Source organism: Theropithecus gelada, chromosome 19 (genome assembly GCF_003255815.1).
Source record: "Theropithecus gelada isolate Dixy chromosome 19, Tgel_1.0, whole genome shotgun sequence".
Classification (NCBI taxonomy): Eukaryota; Metazoa; Chordata; class Mammalia; order Primates; family Cercopithecidae; genus Theropithecus; species Theropithecus gelada.
This window is the reverse complement of record NC_037687.1, coordinates 26,566,309-26,583,462: the sequence shown is the minus strand read 5'-3', so window position 1 is coordinate 26,583,462 and position 17,154 is coordinate 26,566,309. Positions and strand designations below refer to the sequence as shown.

At 53.7% G+C, this 17,154-nt stretch overlaps 2 protein-coding genes and 4 non-coding genes across 13 annotated transcripts; all 6 read right to left on the bottom strand.

Moving 5' to 3' along the window:
* Positions 1–1,078: 1,078 nt before the first annotated feature.
* Positions 1,079–5,800, bottom strand: RPL13A (ribosomal protein L13a). Of its 7 annotated transcripts, none has more exons than XM_025365755.1 (8): positions 5,710–5,800; positions 3,460–3,522; positions 3,072–3,137; positions 2,793–2,894; positions 2,506–2,591; positions 2,269–2,328; positions 1,838–1,960; positions 1,079–1,656 (listed from the first exon to the last, which is right to left on the bottom strand). In XM_025365755.1, the coding sequence occupies exons 4-8, from the start codon at positions 2,863–2,865 to the stop codon at positions 1,570–1,572; spliced, it is 429 nt and encodes a 142-aa protein (XP_025221540.1). In that variant the 5' UTR covers positions 2,866–2,894; positions 3,072–3,137; positions 3,460–3,522; positions 5,710–5,800; the 3' UTR covers positions 1,079–1,569. The 7 variants fall into 7 exon arrangements, with proteins under 7 accessions (XP_025221540.1, XP_025221538.1, XP_025221539.1 ...); XM_025365753.1 differs by having other exon boundaries at positions 2,265–2,328; positions 3,450–3,522; positions 5,710–5,758; XM_025365754.1 differs by having other exon boundaries at positions 2,269–2,295; positions 2,539–2,591; positions 3,450–3,522; positions 5,710–5,758.
* On the bottom strand, positions 2,108–2,193 carry LOC112613655. The gene has a single exon (XR_003116981.1). It is a non-coding gene; the product is annotated as a small nucleolar RNA SNORD35 (small nucleolar RNA).
* LOC112613650 lies at positions 2,393–2,463 on the bottom strand. The gene has a single exon (XR_003116979.1). It is a non-coding gene; the product is annotated as a small nucleolar RNA SNORD34 (small nucleolar RNA).
* Positions 2,670–2,754, bottom strand: LOC112613648. Its single transcript, XR_003116977.1, has one exon. It is a non-coding gene; the product is annotated as a small nucleolar RNA Z195/SNORD33/SNORD32 family (small nucleolar RNA).
* LOC112613649 lies at positions 3,322–3,405 on the bottom strand. Its single transcript, XR_003116978.1, has one exon. It is a non-coding gene; the product is annotated as a small nucleolar RNA Z195/SNORD33/SNORD32 family (small nucleolar RNA).
* Positions 5,801–7,082: 1,282 nt separating the features above from the next.
* Positions 7,083–16,554, bottom strand: FLT3LG (fms related tyrosine kinase 3 ligand). 2 transcript variants are annotated; one of them, XM_025365758.1, is made up of 7 exons: positions 16,433–16,554; positions 16,023–16,076; positions 15,590–15,733; positions 12,790–12,928; positions 11,989–12,170; positions 11,845–11,913; positions 7,083–7,358 (listed from the first exon to the last, which is right to left on the bottom strand). In XM_025365758.1, exons 3-6 carry the CDS (start codon positions 15,683–15,685, stop codon positions 11,866–11,868), a joined length of 465 nt encoding a protein of 154 aa, XP_025221543.1. In that variant the 5' UTR covers positions 15,686–15,733; positions 16,023–16,076; positions 16,433–16,554; the 3' UTR covers positions 7,083–7,358; positions 11,845–11,865. The 2 variants fall into 2 exon arrangements, with proteins under 2 accessions (XP_025221543.1, XP_025221542.1); XM_025365757.1 differs by having other exon boundaries at positions 7,083–7,306; positions 16,023–16,108; positions 16,433–16,543.
* Positions 16,555–17,154: the final 600 nt, after the last annotated feature.

The window sequence follows — 17,154 nt, the reverse complement described above, 5'->3', positions numbered from 1 at the left end:
AAAAAAAAAAAAAAAAAAAAAAAAAAAAAAAATAAATAAATAAATAAAATAAATAATAATAAAGCCGGAGGCGGTGGCTCATGCCTGTAATCCCAGCACTTTGGGAGGCCAAGGCAGGCAGATCACAAGGTCAGCTGATCAAGACCATCCTGGTGAACACGGTGAAACTGTGTCTACTGAAAATACAAAAAAATTAGCTGGGTGTGGTGGCGGGCGCCTGTAGTCCCAGCTTCTAGAGAGGCTGAGGCAGGAGAATGGCGTTAACCCGGGAGGTGGCAGAGCTTGCAGTGAGTGGAGATCACGCCACTGCACTCCAGCCTGGGCGACAGAGCGAGACTCCGTCTCAAAAACAAAAAAAGCCCATGATGGAATGGTGTGGCAAGTTTATAATCTGTCAACACAAAGCATAGCACTGTCCACTCATCTTTCTCTGGGGTTATGTTGTACATGTAGTACACAACTACCAAAGGGTTATCCCTGAGTCTTGGCATCCAATTGCCAAGGACAGCATGAATCCAGCTTCCTTTACTTCACAGCATGTTTACCTTTAGTATTTAGGCTGAATGTGGTAAAGCCCTGGGTATGACATATTACGTGACCTGACTGCTGGACATCAGTAAAATGGGAATGGGGCCCACCCCAGCAAGCTTTGACCTGGGACATTTTATTAAATTGCTACCAAGTACTAAATGCTCTGTATCAATGCCCTTTCCAGGATTCAGACTGGCAGACCTAATAGGTTTCATGTATAAAGCCTAGCATTATGTTATTCCAGTGCTTATCATTTGCAAAATGCTTGTTTCTACAGACTGCTGGGACTACATCAGCCTGGCAGTGGGGGGATGGGTCCATACTTTGCAGCTGAATTAGAATGAGTTTTACATTAACTGGAAAGCGCCAGGTACTGCCAACCACAATTACTTGGTTTGTAAATGGTGTATATAAAGGATAATTCAATTTAGGGCAAGTTACAATTACTTTGTGTATTAGCACAGCCTGTTCTACCCTCTTCAAGCTCCTCACGCCCCCGTTTGCCAGGGGCCTGCCTCCACAGCAGACACAGTGCAAAGACGCCAGATTTCGTTAAAAGCAATTTATTTCTCATTACAAAATACAGGTGAGGAGCACGGCGATGCCTGTAACCCCATGGTTGCGCATCTTCCCAGTCTATTTCTGCTTCTAGAAATACCCTGTGTACAACAGCAAGCTCATGCTGTTCCCAAGTGCTTGCACATTCTAACAGCTGCAGAGTATATGACCAGGTGGAAAGTCCAACGGATGCCCCACTCACAAGGTAGGACCCTCCAGCCCATCTTCTGGCTCCCTTTTGCTAACAGTAACTGGTTGCTCTTCCTATTGGTCATAGATAAATGACAGCTGCACAATTCTCTGAGTGCTTTCAAGCAACCTCGGGAGGCAGTGACTAAGACCCTTTCCTTGCTCCCAGCTTCCTATGTCCCCGGCCGCCTGTGGCACCTGGACTACTGCTGCCCCTGGGTCCCGCACATTCCAGGGCGACGATGGAGGAAGGGCAGGCCACGCATGAGGAATTAACAGTCTTTATTGGGCTCAGACCAGGAGTCCGTGGGTCTTGAGGACCTGTGTGTATTTGTCAATTTTCTTCTCCACGTTCTTCTCGGCCTGTTTCCGTAACCTCTGCCAAGAATAAGTGCAGGTGGTGGTGGTCAGGAGGGGTTCGACTGCCTGCATTACACGGACTCCATCCCACCCCAACCCCGGCTGGTCCTTTGCCAGTTAAGAGTCCTCTGTGGGCAAGACAGCACCTGTCAGGCCCATCCAAGAGTGAGATGCCCCCTCAGCACCAGCCTGTCCTCACCATGAGCTGCTTCTTCTTCCTGTAGTGGATCTTGGCTTTCTCTTTCCTCTTCTCCTCCAAGGTGGCTGTTACTGCCTGGTACTTCCAGCCAACCTCGTGAGCCAGGCGCCCCAGATAGGCAAACTGGGGGTTGAAAATATGAAGTTGTAAGGACATCTAAGCCCCCACACCCCGAGGAGCCGGAGCTGGTGAGAGCTGGGAGGTGAGTGACAGCTGGGGATACAACGCAGCTACTCCCTGCAGGCCTGTTAGAAAACCACCCACCCGACCCTCCTGGCATCAGCTAAGCCGTCGGCATTGTCGCCATTCCCGCAGGGACATCCGCAGACCATCGTGAGATAAGGACATCATCTGCCAGGCTCCGGGCCCCAGGGTCCCTCAGCAGGCCTGAAATCCCCAAACTAGATGGTGCAGCGTAAGCTGGGACTCACCTTTCTTGTAGGCTTCAGACGCACGACCTTGAGGGCAGCAGGAACCACCATCCGCTTTTTCTGTTAAAGAAAGAGAGGGGCTCAGAGCCCTGGAGGGACAGAGAGGGAAGGGGGTTGGCTGGGCAGGCGTCTCAGCCAGTGCTGCTTTCATGAGGATCAAACAATGTAGGTAATTGCGGAACATCACAGACGCCACAGGCAAGGCTGCTGCCTTGTGGGGAAGCTGGCACAGCTCACCTTGTCGTAGGGCGGTGGGATGCCGTCAAACACCTTGAGGCGGTCCAGGGCAGCCTGGCCTCGCTTGGTCTTGTGAGGCAGCATGCCTGTTGGGTGATGGACAGCAGGCCCGGTCAGAGGGGCTCATAAGGACAGCCACCCTCCCCGCTGAGGTGGGCCCACGGGTGGCCTCAGATGGTAGTGCATGTGGAGTCATCTCATGGTCGAGAAACTCGAATGTGAGTGGGAGAAGTTCTCATCACCGGCCGCCTGCCCGTCACCACCTGCAGTCCCCACGCCCCGCTCACCTCGCACGGTCCGCCAGAAGATGCGGCTGGGGGCCCGGAAGTGGTAGGGGCCTCGGGAAGGGTTGGTGTTCATCCGCTTGCGGAGGAAAGCCAGGTACTTCACTAGGGAGAGGGGAGAGTGTGAGGCCCGCCCGGTCTACCAGCACCCCCAAAACCCCACTTCCAAGGGCCTTCTCAGGAACCCCAAGCAGTCTCTCCCAACACGACTGGAATTGCTTTCAGAGTCTCAACACCCCATTGGGAGACCCTCTCCAGTGCTCCTCCCAGGCCCTAACTTACACTTGTTTCTGTAGAAATTGCCAGAAATGTTGATGCCTTCGCAGCGTACGACCACCACCTTCCGGCCTACAAGGAGGGAAAGGGTTAGGAAGGGCCGAGCCACCTGAGGGTTCTCCCACCGCCTGTGCAGTTACTCTCCAGACACAGCGCAGTACTCGCCAGAGCTAAGTTCGTGTTTAAATGAAAGGCTAGCCTAATAGAAAACCACTTCTTGAGCCTGGAGTCCCCAACCCTGGGGAATAGTGGCTGGCAGGTCTCAGAGCGGTGCATGGGGTTGATCTCATGGCCGTGAGACTCAAACGAAAGATGGTGAATGTTGCTCATCACCGACCGCCAGCGGGGGCCCATGACAAGGGGGGGCCGCGAGCAGCGACTTACCCAGCAGTACCTGTTTAGCCACGATGGCCGCCAGGCGGCCCAGGAGATGGCCTCGACCATCGAGCACCAGGACCTGTGGGAGACAAAGGCAAGAGGGCTCAGAGACAAGGACAATCTTTCTGTGATTGTCCTCACAAGCAAGCATTCCCTTCTTTTGCCCAGCCAACAAGGTGCCTTGCACCCAGCCATCTGAGCTGGGAACTATGCACTAGAGCCCCACACTACAGATGAGGGAACGGGCTGACAAAGCAAGGCTGCCTCAGGATCAGTGAGCGAACAGTGTAAGGGGCCTGAACCCCCTATCTCACTTCTTCTATGAGTATGATTTTACACTCAGATTGCATTTTGCAAAGCAACAGGATTTGAATGAAGACCAGCAAGGCTCTGCCCCCTGACTATCCAGTTACAAGACCTTGAAGCTAATAAACTGTAGGATTTGTTTTTGAGACAGGGTCTTGCTGTTGCACAGGCTGTCGACCTCCCAGGATCAAGCCATCCTCCTACCGGGGCCTCATGAGTAGCTGGGACCTACAGGCACACACCACCACACGCAGTAAATTTTTGTACTTTTGTTGAGTCAGGGTTTTGTTATGTTGCCTAGGCTGGTCTTGTACTCCTGGCTCAAGTGATCCGCCTGCCTCAGCCTTCCAAAATGCTGGGGTTACAGGCTTGAGCCACCGTGGCCAATCAATTGTAGCATAACACAATCTAATTCTCTTCTAAGGTACAGGGTCTTCCTACCACGAATTTAATTTGGAAGAAAACCGAATTTCAGGTGGGATGAGATTAGGTAGTCAAAAGTCCATGCTAGCTCTGCTATAGAGTCACTCTGCTTTCCCGGGTAAACTGGTCAGACACCAAACCTCAGCTTCCTCCAGGGCAGAAATCCTGGCCGGGCGCGGGGGCTCACGCCTGTAATCCCAGCATTTTGAGAGGCCTAGACGGGCAGATCACTTGAGGTCAGGAGTCCGAGACCATCCTGGCGAATAGAGTGAAACCCTGTCTCTACTAAAAACACAAAAATCAGCTAAGCGTCGTGGCGGGCCCCTGCAGTCCCAGCTACTCGGGAGGCTGAGGCAGGAGAATCACTTGAACTCGGGAAGCAGAGGTTGCAATGATCCAAGATCACACCATTCCACTCCAGCCTGGGCGTCACAGTGAGACTCCGTCTCAGAAAATAACTAAAAGAGTAGAAATCCTCATTGTTTTAATGCAAAAACATGAAGCACACACTTGTTATTACACAGGCTTTGTAAGCGTTGGTACAAAGAATCTAAATCCAAACAGACTTCCTGAAGTCGTCACCTTGGCCAAAAATCACCAATCACGAAGCTTTAATTTCCTCCTCTGTAAAAGGAGGATACCCTATCTACCTCGAGAATATCGTTAAGCGAACTACGCAAATCATTGCAAACTGTGCTGGGCACAAAGACACAGGCTTGGTGAACACAACCCGCCTAGATTGGCCTGGCTCTGAAATGTCCGCCCCCGCCCCAACCACAGACAAAAAAACCTTTCCAGGGCCAACCCCTTTTTTATACTTAAGTAGCTACACCAGGAGCCAGGGAAAGGACCCCTAGGTGTCTGCAAGCCCAAAAGATGTTCCAACCTTGTGGAACCATTCATCACAGCTCTCGAGTTCCAGTAACACGCCTCAGGACAATCGCCAATCCCCAAAACCAGGGAAAACGGGTTCATTCCTGAGTATCCGGCAGCCAACAGCTCTCTCGACCCCCCGCAGAAAGGCATTGAGAATTAAAACAACCGGAGCGCCAGGGGAGCCCGATTAACACCTCCACGTGAGATCAAAGTAGCCCGCGCACTGGGCGGGATGAAAATACCTTCCATTTTGGCCAAAACTCATTGCCCCGACACCGCCCGGTCACACTTCCGCGCGTTCCTCATCGCTGAGGGCACACAAAGGTCCAATTCGGTCAAGACTCGACCCCAGGGACCCCAGCCACTACCCGAGTTCAAGGTAAGCGAAGTCTAGTTGTAAAATACCTGTCCTGTCGTGGAAGCTCCGTCACCCTCACCTCGAGAAAGAAATGCCGCATTGTAGCCAACCCTTAGGCCTAAAGGGAGTCGCGGCATTTCCTACAGATGCCCCTTATCCTAAAAGACTTCCATTTTGCTTAATTGTGGACGTTAAGCTCCACAAAACATGTAGGAGAACAGAGAGGGTGCAACCCCATTCCGGCCTGGATCCCACCCGGCCCCGTGCGACCCCGTGCCGCCCCGGCCCGCGCGGAGCCCGCACCTGCACCTCCGCCATCTTCGGCAGCCGCCTGGGAAAGGAGGAGGTTTTGTCGCAGGGTTTCTTATCCCTTGAAACAGGGGCGGCAGAAGTGACGCAACGCGGACTGCGCGAACAGCTTTCTGTGTTTTCATTGGTCAAAGCGTTCTGCGCGTGCGCAGAGATTCCCCAGGGAAGGCGGGTCCTCTTCCGAATGTCCAATCCGGACATTCTTCCGGTTGGACCCTTCGCAGTCCGCGCTGTGCCCTGCGAGAGATCACGTGGGGGCGTGGAGGCGGTGCTGCTGGGGCGCTGCCGTCCAGCCTCGGCGGCCATGTTTTTGAGAGGCTGTTCATCTCGTTCAGACGCCCTGTCCGCCATGTTTGTGAGGGGAAGCGGCATTACCCTTTCAAGCGACTGAAGGCTGCAGGGCTTCTGGTGGCCCGCAGGGGGAGACCAGACCCGCCAGGCCCGCCCTTCCGCGCACAGTTCAGGCTTACTTTATTTTCTGAGACAGGATGTCGCTCTGTCGTCCAGGCCGGAGTGCAGTGGGGCGATCCTGGCTCACCGCAGCCTCGACTTCCCGGGCTCAAGGGTTATATATATATTTTGTTGTTGTTGTTGTTGTTGTGGCCCGGGCTTGGGGGGAGTCTTGACATGTTTGGCCAGGCTGGTCTCGAATTCCTGGGCTCAAGCGATCCTCCCGTTTCAGCCTCCCAAAGTGCTGGGATTAGCGGCGTGAGCCCCGGCGTCCTGCCCATTCTGGGCTTGGAGATTTGGATTCTTGTGTCTGGTCGACTTCACTCTGACCTGGACAAACCCCTGGCCTTATCCGGGCCTCAGTTTCTCCTTCTGTAAAACAGGTGGAGGTGGTCTTCTCCAGGGGCTCTAAGAGTGGATGAAGGAATGGCTTCTAGATGCCTGGCTGCACCAATCCGCTGAGCGTTCCTCAGAGGAACTTCTCACTTTCTGGACTGTCGGCCTTTGCTTCAATTGGGTCCCTTGCCCAGGATGCCCTCCCCAACCCCTCCAAATCTGGCTTGTCACCATCGCAATGCCCTTTGGCTCTGGAAAGCCTCTTTGATGTTCCAACCTGGGTGAGCTGCCCTCCGCAGGCTCTCACACTGCCTCTGTGCTATCTCCATGGGAGCCTACGGCATCCTGCACCTAGGCTCGCTGAGTCCCTTGTCTTCTCGTCCATAGCCTAGGAGACCTGGGGCGACTGGGCTGGTTCTGACTCAAATCCGGGCTCTGGCATTGCCCAGTGCTGGCCCGGGGCTCCAGGGGACCTCAGAAAACACATATTGAATGAAACATTGCATTGCAACTGAAAAACCAAGATTCTGAAATCAGAACGACCCCATTCACACCCATCCACAGACAGACTTGGCCAGAGCTGGTAGAAAAGGATGATTTATATACAATTTCATGGGGACAAGGGCTTTGTACAGAGTTGGGTAAGTGGGGCCGGTGCTGCGTTCTGGCGTTGCCTCCATCCTGGGGAGGGAATGAGAGGGGTATTGGGCCCAAGGAAGGGACCGGCCTCTAGCCCACTTCCTCTGTGTGCCGGCTATGCATCCTCTGGCTGGTGACTCCCCTCTGTGTGCCTCAGTGTCCTCCCCTGTAAAATGGGATGATAGATGTGTCTGTCTCACTGGGTTGTTTAGGATCCGCTGACAGAGGAGACGGAAAGAAACAGCTCAGGGCGGGGCACAGATTATTCCCAAAACACCACCATTCCCAGCAAGCGCTTACTGTGTGCTAGGGCATTGCTGTCCAAGAGAACGTGGCCATGACAGAAATGTTCTCGGATGGGCGCAGTGGCTCACGCCTGTAATCCCAGCACTTTGGGAGGCCAAGGCAGGCAGATCAAGAGGTCAGGAGATCGAGATCATCCTGGCTAACGCGGTGAAACCCCAAACCCCGTCTCTACTAAAAAAAATTAGCCGGGCGTGGTGGCAGGCGCCTGTTGTCCCAGCTACTCGGGAAGCTGAGGCAGGAGAATCGCTTGAACCTGGGAGGCGGAGGTTGCAGTGAACCGAGATCGCGCCACTGTACTCCAGCCTGGGTGACAGAGACTCCGTCTCAAAGAAGAAATGTTCTCTACTTTTGCCTGGGCACGGTGGCTCACACCTATAATCCCAGCACTTTGAGAGGCCGAGGTGGGTGGATCACCTGAGGTTGGGAGTTTGAGACTAGCCTGACCAACATGGAGAAACCTCATCTCTACTAAAAATACAAAATTAGGGCCAGGCACGGTGGCTCACACCTGTAATCCCAGCACTTGGGGAGGTTGAGGCGGGTGGATCACCCGAGGTCGGGAGTTCGAGACCAGCCTGACCAACATGGAGAAACCCCATTTCTACTAAAACTACAAAATTAGCTGAGGCAGGAGAATCGCTTGAACCCGGGAGGTGAAGGTTGCAGTGAGTCGAGATCGCGCCATTGCACTCCAGCCTGGGCAACAAAAGTGAAACTCCTGTCTCAAAAAAAAAAAAAAAAGAAAGAAAGAAAAAGAAATGTTCTCTATTTTTGCTCTTTAATACGGGAATAACCAGCCACATGTGAATACTGAACACTTGAGATGGGGCCGGTACACTACTCAGGAGGTTGAGGCAGGAGGATCACTTGAGTCCAGGAGTTCGAGGCTGGACTTAAACTTCTTTTGAGACAGTCTCGCTCTGTCACCTAGGCTGGAGTGCAGTGGCACGATCTCGGCTCACTGCAGCCTCTGCCTCGCGGGTTCAAGCGATTCTTCCTGCCTCAGCCTCCTGAGTTAGCTGGGATTACTGGTGGTGCTACCACACCCAGCTAATTTTTATATTTTTAGTGGAGATGGGGTTTCACCATGTTGCCCAAGCTGGTCTTGAACTCTTTAGGCTCAAGTGATCTGCCAAGGAGAGCCACCATGCTGGGTGAGACACAATAAAATTAATATCAGGTATTAGTCGGGCAGGGCGGCTCACTCCTGTAATCCAAGTACTTTGGGAGGCTGAGGCAGGCAGATCACAAGGTCAAGAGATTGAGACCATCATGGCAAACATGGTGAAACCCCACCTCTACTAAAAATACAAAAATTAGCTGGGCGTGGTGGCACGAGCCTGTAGTCCCAGCTACTCGGGAGGCTGAGGCAGGAGAATCACTTGAACCCAGGAGGCGGAGATTGTAGTGAGCTGAGATCATGCCACTGCACTCCAGCCTAGGTGACAGAGCGATTCAGATACTGGTCCTTGATCTGTTAACAGTTATTGGAACACTTATGTATGTTTTTCTTTTTTCTTTCTTTCTGTCTGTCTTTTTTTGTGACAGGGTCTCTCCCTCTATTGCCCAGGCTGGAGTGCACTCATTTTTTTTTTTTTTTTTTGGTGGATAGATACAGGTCTTAGCAATCATGGTGATTCCCAGAGATAGCAACTGAGATTCTAAACTCTTCTGTGTGGTTTTTGTTTTTTGTTTTTGAGACAGGGTCTTGCTCTCTCACTCAGGCTGGAGTGCAGTGGCACAATCATAGCTTACTGCAGCGTCGACCTCCTGGGCTCAAGCGATCCTCCTACCTTGCCTCCTGAGTAGCTGGGACTACAGGCATGTGCCACCACAGCCAGCTACTTTTTAAAATTTTTTTGTAGAGATGGGGTTTCACCATGTTGCCCAGGCTGGTTTAATGTATGTTTTGAACAACTTGACTGTGTGAATCTACTTTTGGCAACTGTAAATTTCATGAAATTTAAATATAGATGAAGTGTTTCTGATAAAAATTTATTGTCTGAGCCTGGCACGGTGGCTCACACTTGTAATCCCAGCACTTTGAGGCGGGTGGAACGTGAGGTCAGGAGATGGAGACCGTCCTGGACAAGGTGGTGAAACCCCGTCTCTACTAAAAGTACAAAAATTAGCCGGGTGTGGTGGCGCATGCCTGTAATCCCAGGTAATTGGGAGGCTGAGGCAGGAGAATCGCCTGAACCCGGGAGTCGGAGGTTGCAGTGAGCTGAGATTGCGCCACTGCACTCCAGCCTGGGTGACAAAGCGAGAATCCATCTCAAAAGAAAAAAAAAAGTATACATTGGATGCTGAAGGCTTAGTATGACAAAAGAATGTAAAATATTCAAAATGATGAATGATTCAAAATTATTAATGTCTAATCATTGAAAAATATTGATTATATGTTGAAATGACAATATTTTGGATATACTGCATAAAATAAAGTTACTTGCTGCTTTTTCCTTTTTTAAAAAACTGTGAGGCTGGACGTGGTGGCTCACGCCTGTAATCCCAGCACTTTGGGAGGCCGAGGTGGGTGGATCACGAGGTTAGGAGTTCGAGACCAGTCTGGCCAACATGGTGAAGCCCCGTCTCTATTAAAAATACAAAAAATTAGCCGGGTGTGATGGCGGGTGCCTGTAATCCCAGCTACTCGGGAGGCTGAAGCAGGAGAATCAATTGACCCCAGGAGGTGGAGGTTGCAGTGAGTTGAGATTGCACCACTGGACTCCAGCCTGGCGACAGAGTGAGACACCGTCTCAGAAAGAAAAAAAAAAAAAAAATGTGGCTACTAGGAAAGTGAAAATCGCACAGGTGGCCCACGTGTTGTTTCCACTGCATTGCTCTAAAAGCCTTGCCTGTGTCACTTCACTTAACCTCATGACAACCCTATGGTAGAAGGACAATTATTAGAGTCTTTTGTATAGATCAGGAAACTGAGGAAGCAGAGTGAAGGGCACAGATGCTGGATCAAGACAACCTGGAGGCCGGGTGGGATGGCTCATGCCTGTAATCCCAGCACTTTGGGAGGCCGAGGCGGGTGGATCAGCTGAGATCAGGCGTTTGAGACCAGCCTGGCCAACATGGTGAAACCCCGTCTCTGTTACAAACACAAAAATTAGCCAAGCGTGCTTGTGGGTACCTGTAATCCCAGCTACTCCAGAGGCTGAGGCAGGAGAATCGCTTGAACCCGGGAGGCGGAGGCTGCAGTGAGCTGAGATCGCGCCACTGCACTCTAGCCTGGGCGACAGAGTGAGAGTCCATCTCAAAAAAATAAAAAATAAAAAAAGGAAGAAAGCCCCACATGAGGCCTGCATTACTAAGGCAGTATATGTGTGAGCAATTACTACAAAATGTTAGATTTGAAATGTTAGGGGACCTGCTGAGGCCTCCCCTCTTTCTTCCCTCCTGGCCCACCTGCCTGCACCCTCCACACCTGTTCCCAGCTCCATTCCTCCCTCTCACACCTCCCATGGCTCCTTGCTGCACCACATTGGCCCAAGTTACTGGAACACCCTGAGCTTTCTCACACCAATGGGCTTCACAAAGGCAGTTCCCTCTTTCTGGAATGCATTTCCTTCCTGCCCCAGGAGGCTTGCAAACTCCTGCATCCACAGATCTCCCCAGGGCCCCTTGCTCCTTCAGGTCCCCAATGAGCTCCATGACTTTCCCTAATCTAACTCCTCCCCCAGGTTCTCCCCTGTCCACCCCATCGCTGGACCAGGGCGATCTGTGCCAACTCAAGCCTGTCAGGCCCCAAGCCTGTCCCTCCTGATCTCTGACCCCTGACTCGCTGCCCATCCACTCCACTCCATCCCATGGTCCTTGTCCTAGGTCCTCCCACAGCCTCCAGCTTGGTCTCCAGGTCTGTGTCCGTGGCCCCATAGGGCTTTGCATCCCCTGCCCTGCCCTGCCCTGCCCTGCCCTCCCCTCCCCTGCCCTCCCCTCCCCTCCCCTCCCCTTCTCTCCCCTTCTCTTCTCTTCTCTTCTCGAAATGGAGTCTAGCTCTGTCACCCAGGCTGGAGTCCAGTGGAGCAATCTCGGCTCACTGAAACCTCCGCCTCCTGCGTTCAAGCAATTCTCCTGCCTCAGCCTCCCTACTAGCTGGGATTACAGGCACACACCACTACGCTCAGCTAATTTTTGTATTTTTAGTAGAGACTGGTTTTGCCATGTTGGCCAGGCCCGTGTTGAACTCCTGACTTCAAGTGATCCACCTGCCTTAGCCTCCCAAAGTGCTGGAATTACAGGCGTGAGCCACCATGCCTGATCCCAGAGGGGTCTTTCTGTACCCAGAGCTGCCCCTGCCCCTCCGCTACTCACCACCCTTCCATGGCCTCCTAGTGCCCCTCCCCACCTGCAGACACAAAATCCAGGCCCCATGGTTCATGAAGGACTCACCAGGATGAGGCCCCAGCCAGGTCAGTGCTCCACAAGCAGCAGGTCCTGGGGACTGGGGACAGGGGGCACCTGTGGGCCCCAAAGTGTCAGCCACAAGTGGGTCACCCTCTCAGCCCCCTCACCCCCTCTGCCCACCCTGCTCACCTGCTCCCTAGGGCGGGGTGTCCTCCGCCGCGTCCTCTGCCAGTGCAGGCACCAGGCAGTGGCCAGCAGCAGGAGGCCCACAGGCAGCAGCAGCAGGAGGAGGAGCAGAGGGCGCTGCGGGGCTGTCAGGGCTGTGGCCTCCAGGGCCCCAGGACTCCGTGGGGGTGGCAGGGTTGAGGAGTCTGGGGAGAAAGAGGAGGCTGGGTGACCAAGGAGAAGGGCTGGGGTAAGGAAGGAAAGAGAGGCCTGGCTGCCACTGACTGTGTGACCTTGGATGGGCTGCTTGGCCTCTCTGTGCCTCAGTTTGCTCATCTGTAAAACTACGATAATCATTGTACCTACCTCATCAGATTGTCATAAATTAGATGAGCGAATAGCCTAAGCGCAGTGGCTCATGCCTGTAATCGCAGCACTTTGGGAGGCCAAGGTGGACGGATCTCTTGAGGTCAGGAGTTCGAAACCAGCCTGGCCAACATGGTGAAAACCCATCTCTACCAAAAACACAAAAATTAGCCAGGCATGGTATGCGCACCTATAATCCCAGGTACTCGGAAGGCTGAGGCAGAAGATTCGCTTGAACCCTGGAGATGGAGGTTGCAGTGAGCCGAGATTGCGCCACTGCACACCAGCCTGGGCTACAGAGCAAGACGACTCAGAAAAAAAAAAAAAGTAAACTGAGGAATAAACTTGCCCTTGTCACAACCAATATGAGCAGGGTGGGGTCTGGGACGCACTGTGCAGAGAGGAGGAGCGGCGGTGAGGACAGGAGGGGAAGGAGTGGGAGTGGCTGGACGCCTTTACCAGGCTGACACTGCAGGTCCAGGCACCGGGAGAAATTCTGGCGAGTGATCCAGGGCTTCAGAGCCACCAGCTGCTCGGAGGTCTCCTGCAGGAGGCGGGAGATGTTGGTCTGGACGAAGCGAAGACAGCTGGGGGGGGGCTGGGAGCAGGGGAGGGAGACGTCACCACCACGTCATTCCCCTTACCACCCCTCCGCAGGCCAAAGGCCCTTCCCTGCTGGCTATGCCCAGCAACAGGGCAGGGCCCAGTGAGCTCTGGCTCTCAGAGTTTATTTATTTTATTTTATTTATTTTTTATTTTTTTGAGATAGAGTCTCGCTGTGTTGCCCAGGCTGGAGTGGTGAAATGCAACCTTTGCCTCCCGGGTTCAAGTGATTATCCTGCCCCAACCTCCCCAGTGCTTGGGACTATAGGTGCCCACCACCATGTCCGGCTACTTTTTGTATTTTTAGTAGAGACGGGGTTTCTCCATGTTGGCCAGGCTGGTCTGGAACTCCTGACCTCAGGTGATCTGCCCACCTTGGCCTCCCAAAGTGCTGGCATTATAGGCGTGAGCCACCGCACCCGGCCATATTTATTTATTTATTTATTTATTTATTTATTTATATTTTTTAGTAGAAATGGGGTTTCTCTATGTTCGTCAGGCTGGTCTCAAACTCCTGACCTCAGGTGATCCGCCCACCTTGGCCTCCCAAAGTTATTTTAGTTTATTATTTTATTTTTTGTTTTCAGATGGAGTCTCGCTCTGTTACCCAGGCTGGTGTGCAGTGCAGTGGCATGATCTTGGCTCATGCAACCTCCGGCTCCCGGGTTCAAGGAATTCTTCTGCCTTAGCCTCCCAAGTAGCTGGGACTATAGGCGTGCACCACCATGCCAGGCTAATTTTTGTATTTTTAGTAGAGACAGGGTTTCACCGCGTTGGCCAGGCTGGGCTCAAACTCCTGACCTCATGATCTGCCTGCTTCGGGCTCCCAAAGTGCTAGGATTACAGATGTGAGCTATCACGCCTGGCCTTTTATTTTATTTTTAATTTTTTTGGAGACAGAGTCTTGCTCTGTCGCCCAGGCTGGAGTGCAGTGGTGTGATCTTGGCTCACTGCAACCTCCACTTCCCAGGTTCAAGGAATTCTTCGGCCTCAGCCTCCCGAGTAGCTGGGATTACAGGCGCACACCACCACGCCTGGCTAACTTTTGTATTTTTAGTAGAGATGGGGTTTCACCACATTGACCAGGCTGGTCTCAAACTCCTGACCTTGTGATCTGCTCGCCTTGGGCTCCCAAAGTGCTGGGATTACAGGTGTGAGCCACTGCGCCCGGCCTTTTATTTTTAATTTTTTTGGAGACGGAGTCTTGCTCTGGAGTGCAGTGGTGTGATCTTGGCTCACTGCAACCTCCGCCTCCTGGGTTCAAGCAATTCTCCTGCCTCAATCTCCCGAGTAGCTGGGACTACAGGTGCCTGCCACCATGCCCGGCTAATTTTTTTTTTTTTTTGTATTTTAGTAGAGACGGCGTTCATTGTGTTGCCCAGGCTGGTCTCGAACTCCTGAGCTCAGGCAATCTGCCTGTCTCAGCCTCCCAAAGTGCTGGGATTACAGCTGTGAGCCACTGCACCCGGCCTATTTTATGTTTTGAGACAGGGTCTTGCTTTGTCACCCAAGCTGGAGTGCAGTGGCCCAGTCATAGTTCACCGCAGCTTTGAAATCCAGGGCTCAAGTGATCCTCCCACCTCAGCCTTCTGAGTAGCTGGGACCACAGGTGGGCACCACCATGCCTGGCTAATTTATTTTTATCTTTGTGCAGAGATGAGGTTTCACTGTGTTACCCGGGCTGGTCTTGAACACCTGGGCTCAAGCAGTCCTCCTACCTTGGCCTCCGAAAGTGCTGGGATTACAGGTGTGAGCCACTGCACCCAGCCCTCAGATAGAGGTTTTTGTTTGTTTGTTTGTTTGTTTGTTTTGAGAGGGAGTCTCGCTCTGTCGCCCAGGCTGGGGTGCAGTGGCCGGATGTCAGCTCACTGCAAGCTCCGCCTCCCGGGTTCCCGCCATTCTCCTGCCTCAGCCTCCCGAGTAGCTGGGACTACAGGCGACCGCCACCTCGCCCGGCTAGTTTCTTTTTTTTGTATTTTTTAGTAGAGACGGGGTTTCACCGGGTTAGCCAGGATGGTCTCGATGTCTTGACCTCGTGATCCGCCCGTCTCGGCCTCCCAGAGTGCTGGGATTACAGGCATGAGCCACCGCGCCCGGCCTTGTTTTGTTTTTGAGACAGTTTCACTCTGTCTCCCAGGCTGGAGTGCAGTGGCATGATCTCGGCTCACTGCAGCCTCTGGCTCCCGGGTTCAAGCGATTCCCAGGCCACCATGCCCGGCTAATTTTTGTATTTTTAGTACAGCTGGGGTTTCATCATGTTGGCCAGGCTAGTCTCGAACTCCCGACCTAAAGTGATCCGCCCACCTCAGCCTCCTAAAGCTCTGGGATTACAGGAGTGAGCCACCGCGCGCGGTCTTCTCACTTTAGAGGCCTCTTCTCCCCTGTTTTTTTCGGGGGAAGAACCCCTCAGTGGCACCCTTCATCATGGCCTAGGAAACCGGGGCCCCAGAATGGGACCAGACTGCTCCCCATCACCGGTGCCTGGGAACGTGTTTGTTCTGCAGGAACAGAGCTCCGCCGGGTAGAGCTTCTCGCTCTACCTTCCTTGGGTGGCTGTGGTCCAAATAAATCTCCAATAAGGCCTAGCGGAGCTTTACTTCTAATGCGTAGGAAGGCATCTCCCTCCCCTCACTTGTCCCCTAAGTTGAGGGCTGACCTGAAAGGCACATTTGGTGACAAAGTGTATCTCCGTGTTCACGCGCTCCAGCAAGCCTTGCATCTTGGACCCAGCCACAGTCTTGAGCCGCTCCATCCAGCGCTGTGCCAGGACCAGCCGCCAGAGGGCCCCGCAGAGCTCCTCCTAGTGGGGAGAACCCCCGGGTCTGAGGGAGGAGGGGCTGGGCCGGGGCTGCTGGGCCGGAGGGAGGAGGGGCTGGGCCGGAGGGAGGAGGGGCTGGGCCGGAGGGAGGAGGGGCTGGGCCGGAGGGAGGAGGGGCTGGGCCGGGGTTCCTGGGTCTGAGGGAGGAGGGGCCGGGGACTCTGATTCCTGGGTTTGGGGAGGGGAGGGCCAGGTTATCCACTCGCCTGGGTGGGGCATCTTGAGTCTGTGGTCCCCACCTCCATCCCAGGTCCCTCCCAACATGACTCACGTCCTGCAGGTTGGAGGGCACGGTGACCGGGTAATCTTGAAGCAGGTAGTCAGACTGCATGCGGGAGAAAACAGAGTCAGGCCTGGCTGAAGACAGCGGGAAACAGAACTGTGGAGACCCAGAGGAGGCAGCAGAGAATCGGAGAGAGAGGGAAAAGAGCCAGAGAGGGGAACCCAGAAGAAGTCACAGAACTTTGACTTCACAGAGGGAGGATACCCCTAAGCACAGTGGCTCACGCCTGTAATTCCAGCATTTTGGGAGGCCAAGGTGGGAGGATCGCTTGAGCCCAGGAGTTCAAGACCACCCTGGGCAACACAGGGACAGAGACCCCGTCTCTACTTAAAAAAAAAAAAAAAAAAAAAAAAAAGGGAGGGGGATCACGTGAGGGGGTCCGGGGTAGCGCCTCTCACCAGCTCGCGGATTTTGACAGCGAAGTCGGAGGAGATGGGGCTGTGTTGGAAGGAGCAGTCCTGGGTCTCACTGAGTCCCGAACTCAGCAGCAGCAGCAGGAGGAGATAGGTCTGCAGGGGAGGGGGCGCTAGGGGAGCCCTCCGCTGTTCCACACACAGCCCCCTCCTCCGGGCTTCCCACCTGCACTGTTCTGTCTTCCCCGCTCCCCCTTCCCCAGGTGTCCTTCCGCCTCTTCCACACTTTCTGGGGCTGTGGCCCCATCTCTGCTCGTCTTTCCCCGTTTCTCTCTGCCTCTGGTCCAACGCCGTCCAGTTTGCATCCTCCTCTGCCCCACCCCTCTCTCTCCCCATCTCCCCCACTCTGCCCGTCTCTCTCCAACCACCTTATCCTCACGTCTGCTTTCCTCACCCAGGTTCCTCCAGTCCTGTTCCTCCCTCTGCCTTCTACACCCCTGTTGCCTGCTTCTCTCTTGATCTTGGTCCACGTCCTCTTCATTCGTTCTTGGCTCTGTCCACCTCCCCTCTCCTCTGTCCATCTCCCCTCTTCTCTGTCCATCTGCCCCCTCCTCTGTCCATCTCCCCCTCCTCTGTCCATCTCCCTCCTCCTGTCCACCTCCCCCTCCTTTTCATCTCCCTCTCCTCTGTCCATCTCCCCTGTCCTCTGTCCATACCCCCTCCTGTCCATCTCCTCTCCTGTCCATCTCCCCCTCCTCTGTCCATCT

What these genes read in the sequence shown, in the direction of transcription:
- RPL13A (XM_025365750.1), bottom strand. An exon ending in GGCTAAACAGGTACTGCTGG is followed by an intron (nt 3,138 to 3,449) that starts GTAAGTCGCTGC and finishes CCCTCCTTGTAG; the next exon opens with GCCGGAAGGTGGTGGTCGTA. An exon ending in CAATTTCTACAGAAACAAGT is followed by an intron (nt 2,895 to 3,071) that starts GTAAGTTAGGGC and finishes CCCTCTCCCTAG; the next exon opens with TGAAGTACCTGGCTTTCCTC.
- FLT3LG (XM_025365757.1), bottom strand. Translation starts at nt 16,082, where the DNA reads ATGCAGTCTGACTACCTGCTTCAAGATTACCCGGTCACCGTGCCCTCC. An exon ending in TGCCCTCCAACCTGCAGGAC is followed by an intron (nt 15,734 to 16,022) that starts GTGAGTCATGTT and finishes TCTCCCCACTAG; the next exon opens with GAGGAGCTCTGCGGGGCCCT. An exon ending in CACCCCGCCCTAGGGAGCAG is followed by an intron (nt 11,914 to 11,988) that starts GTGAGCAGGGTG and finishes TGGGGCCCACAG; the next exon opens with GTGCCCCCTGTCCCCAGTCC.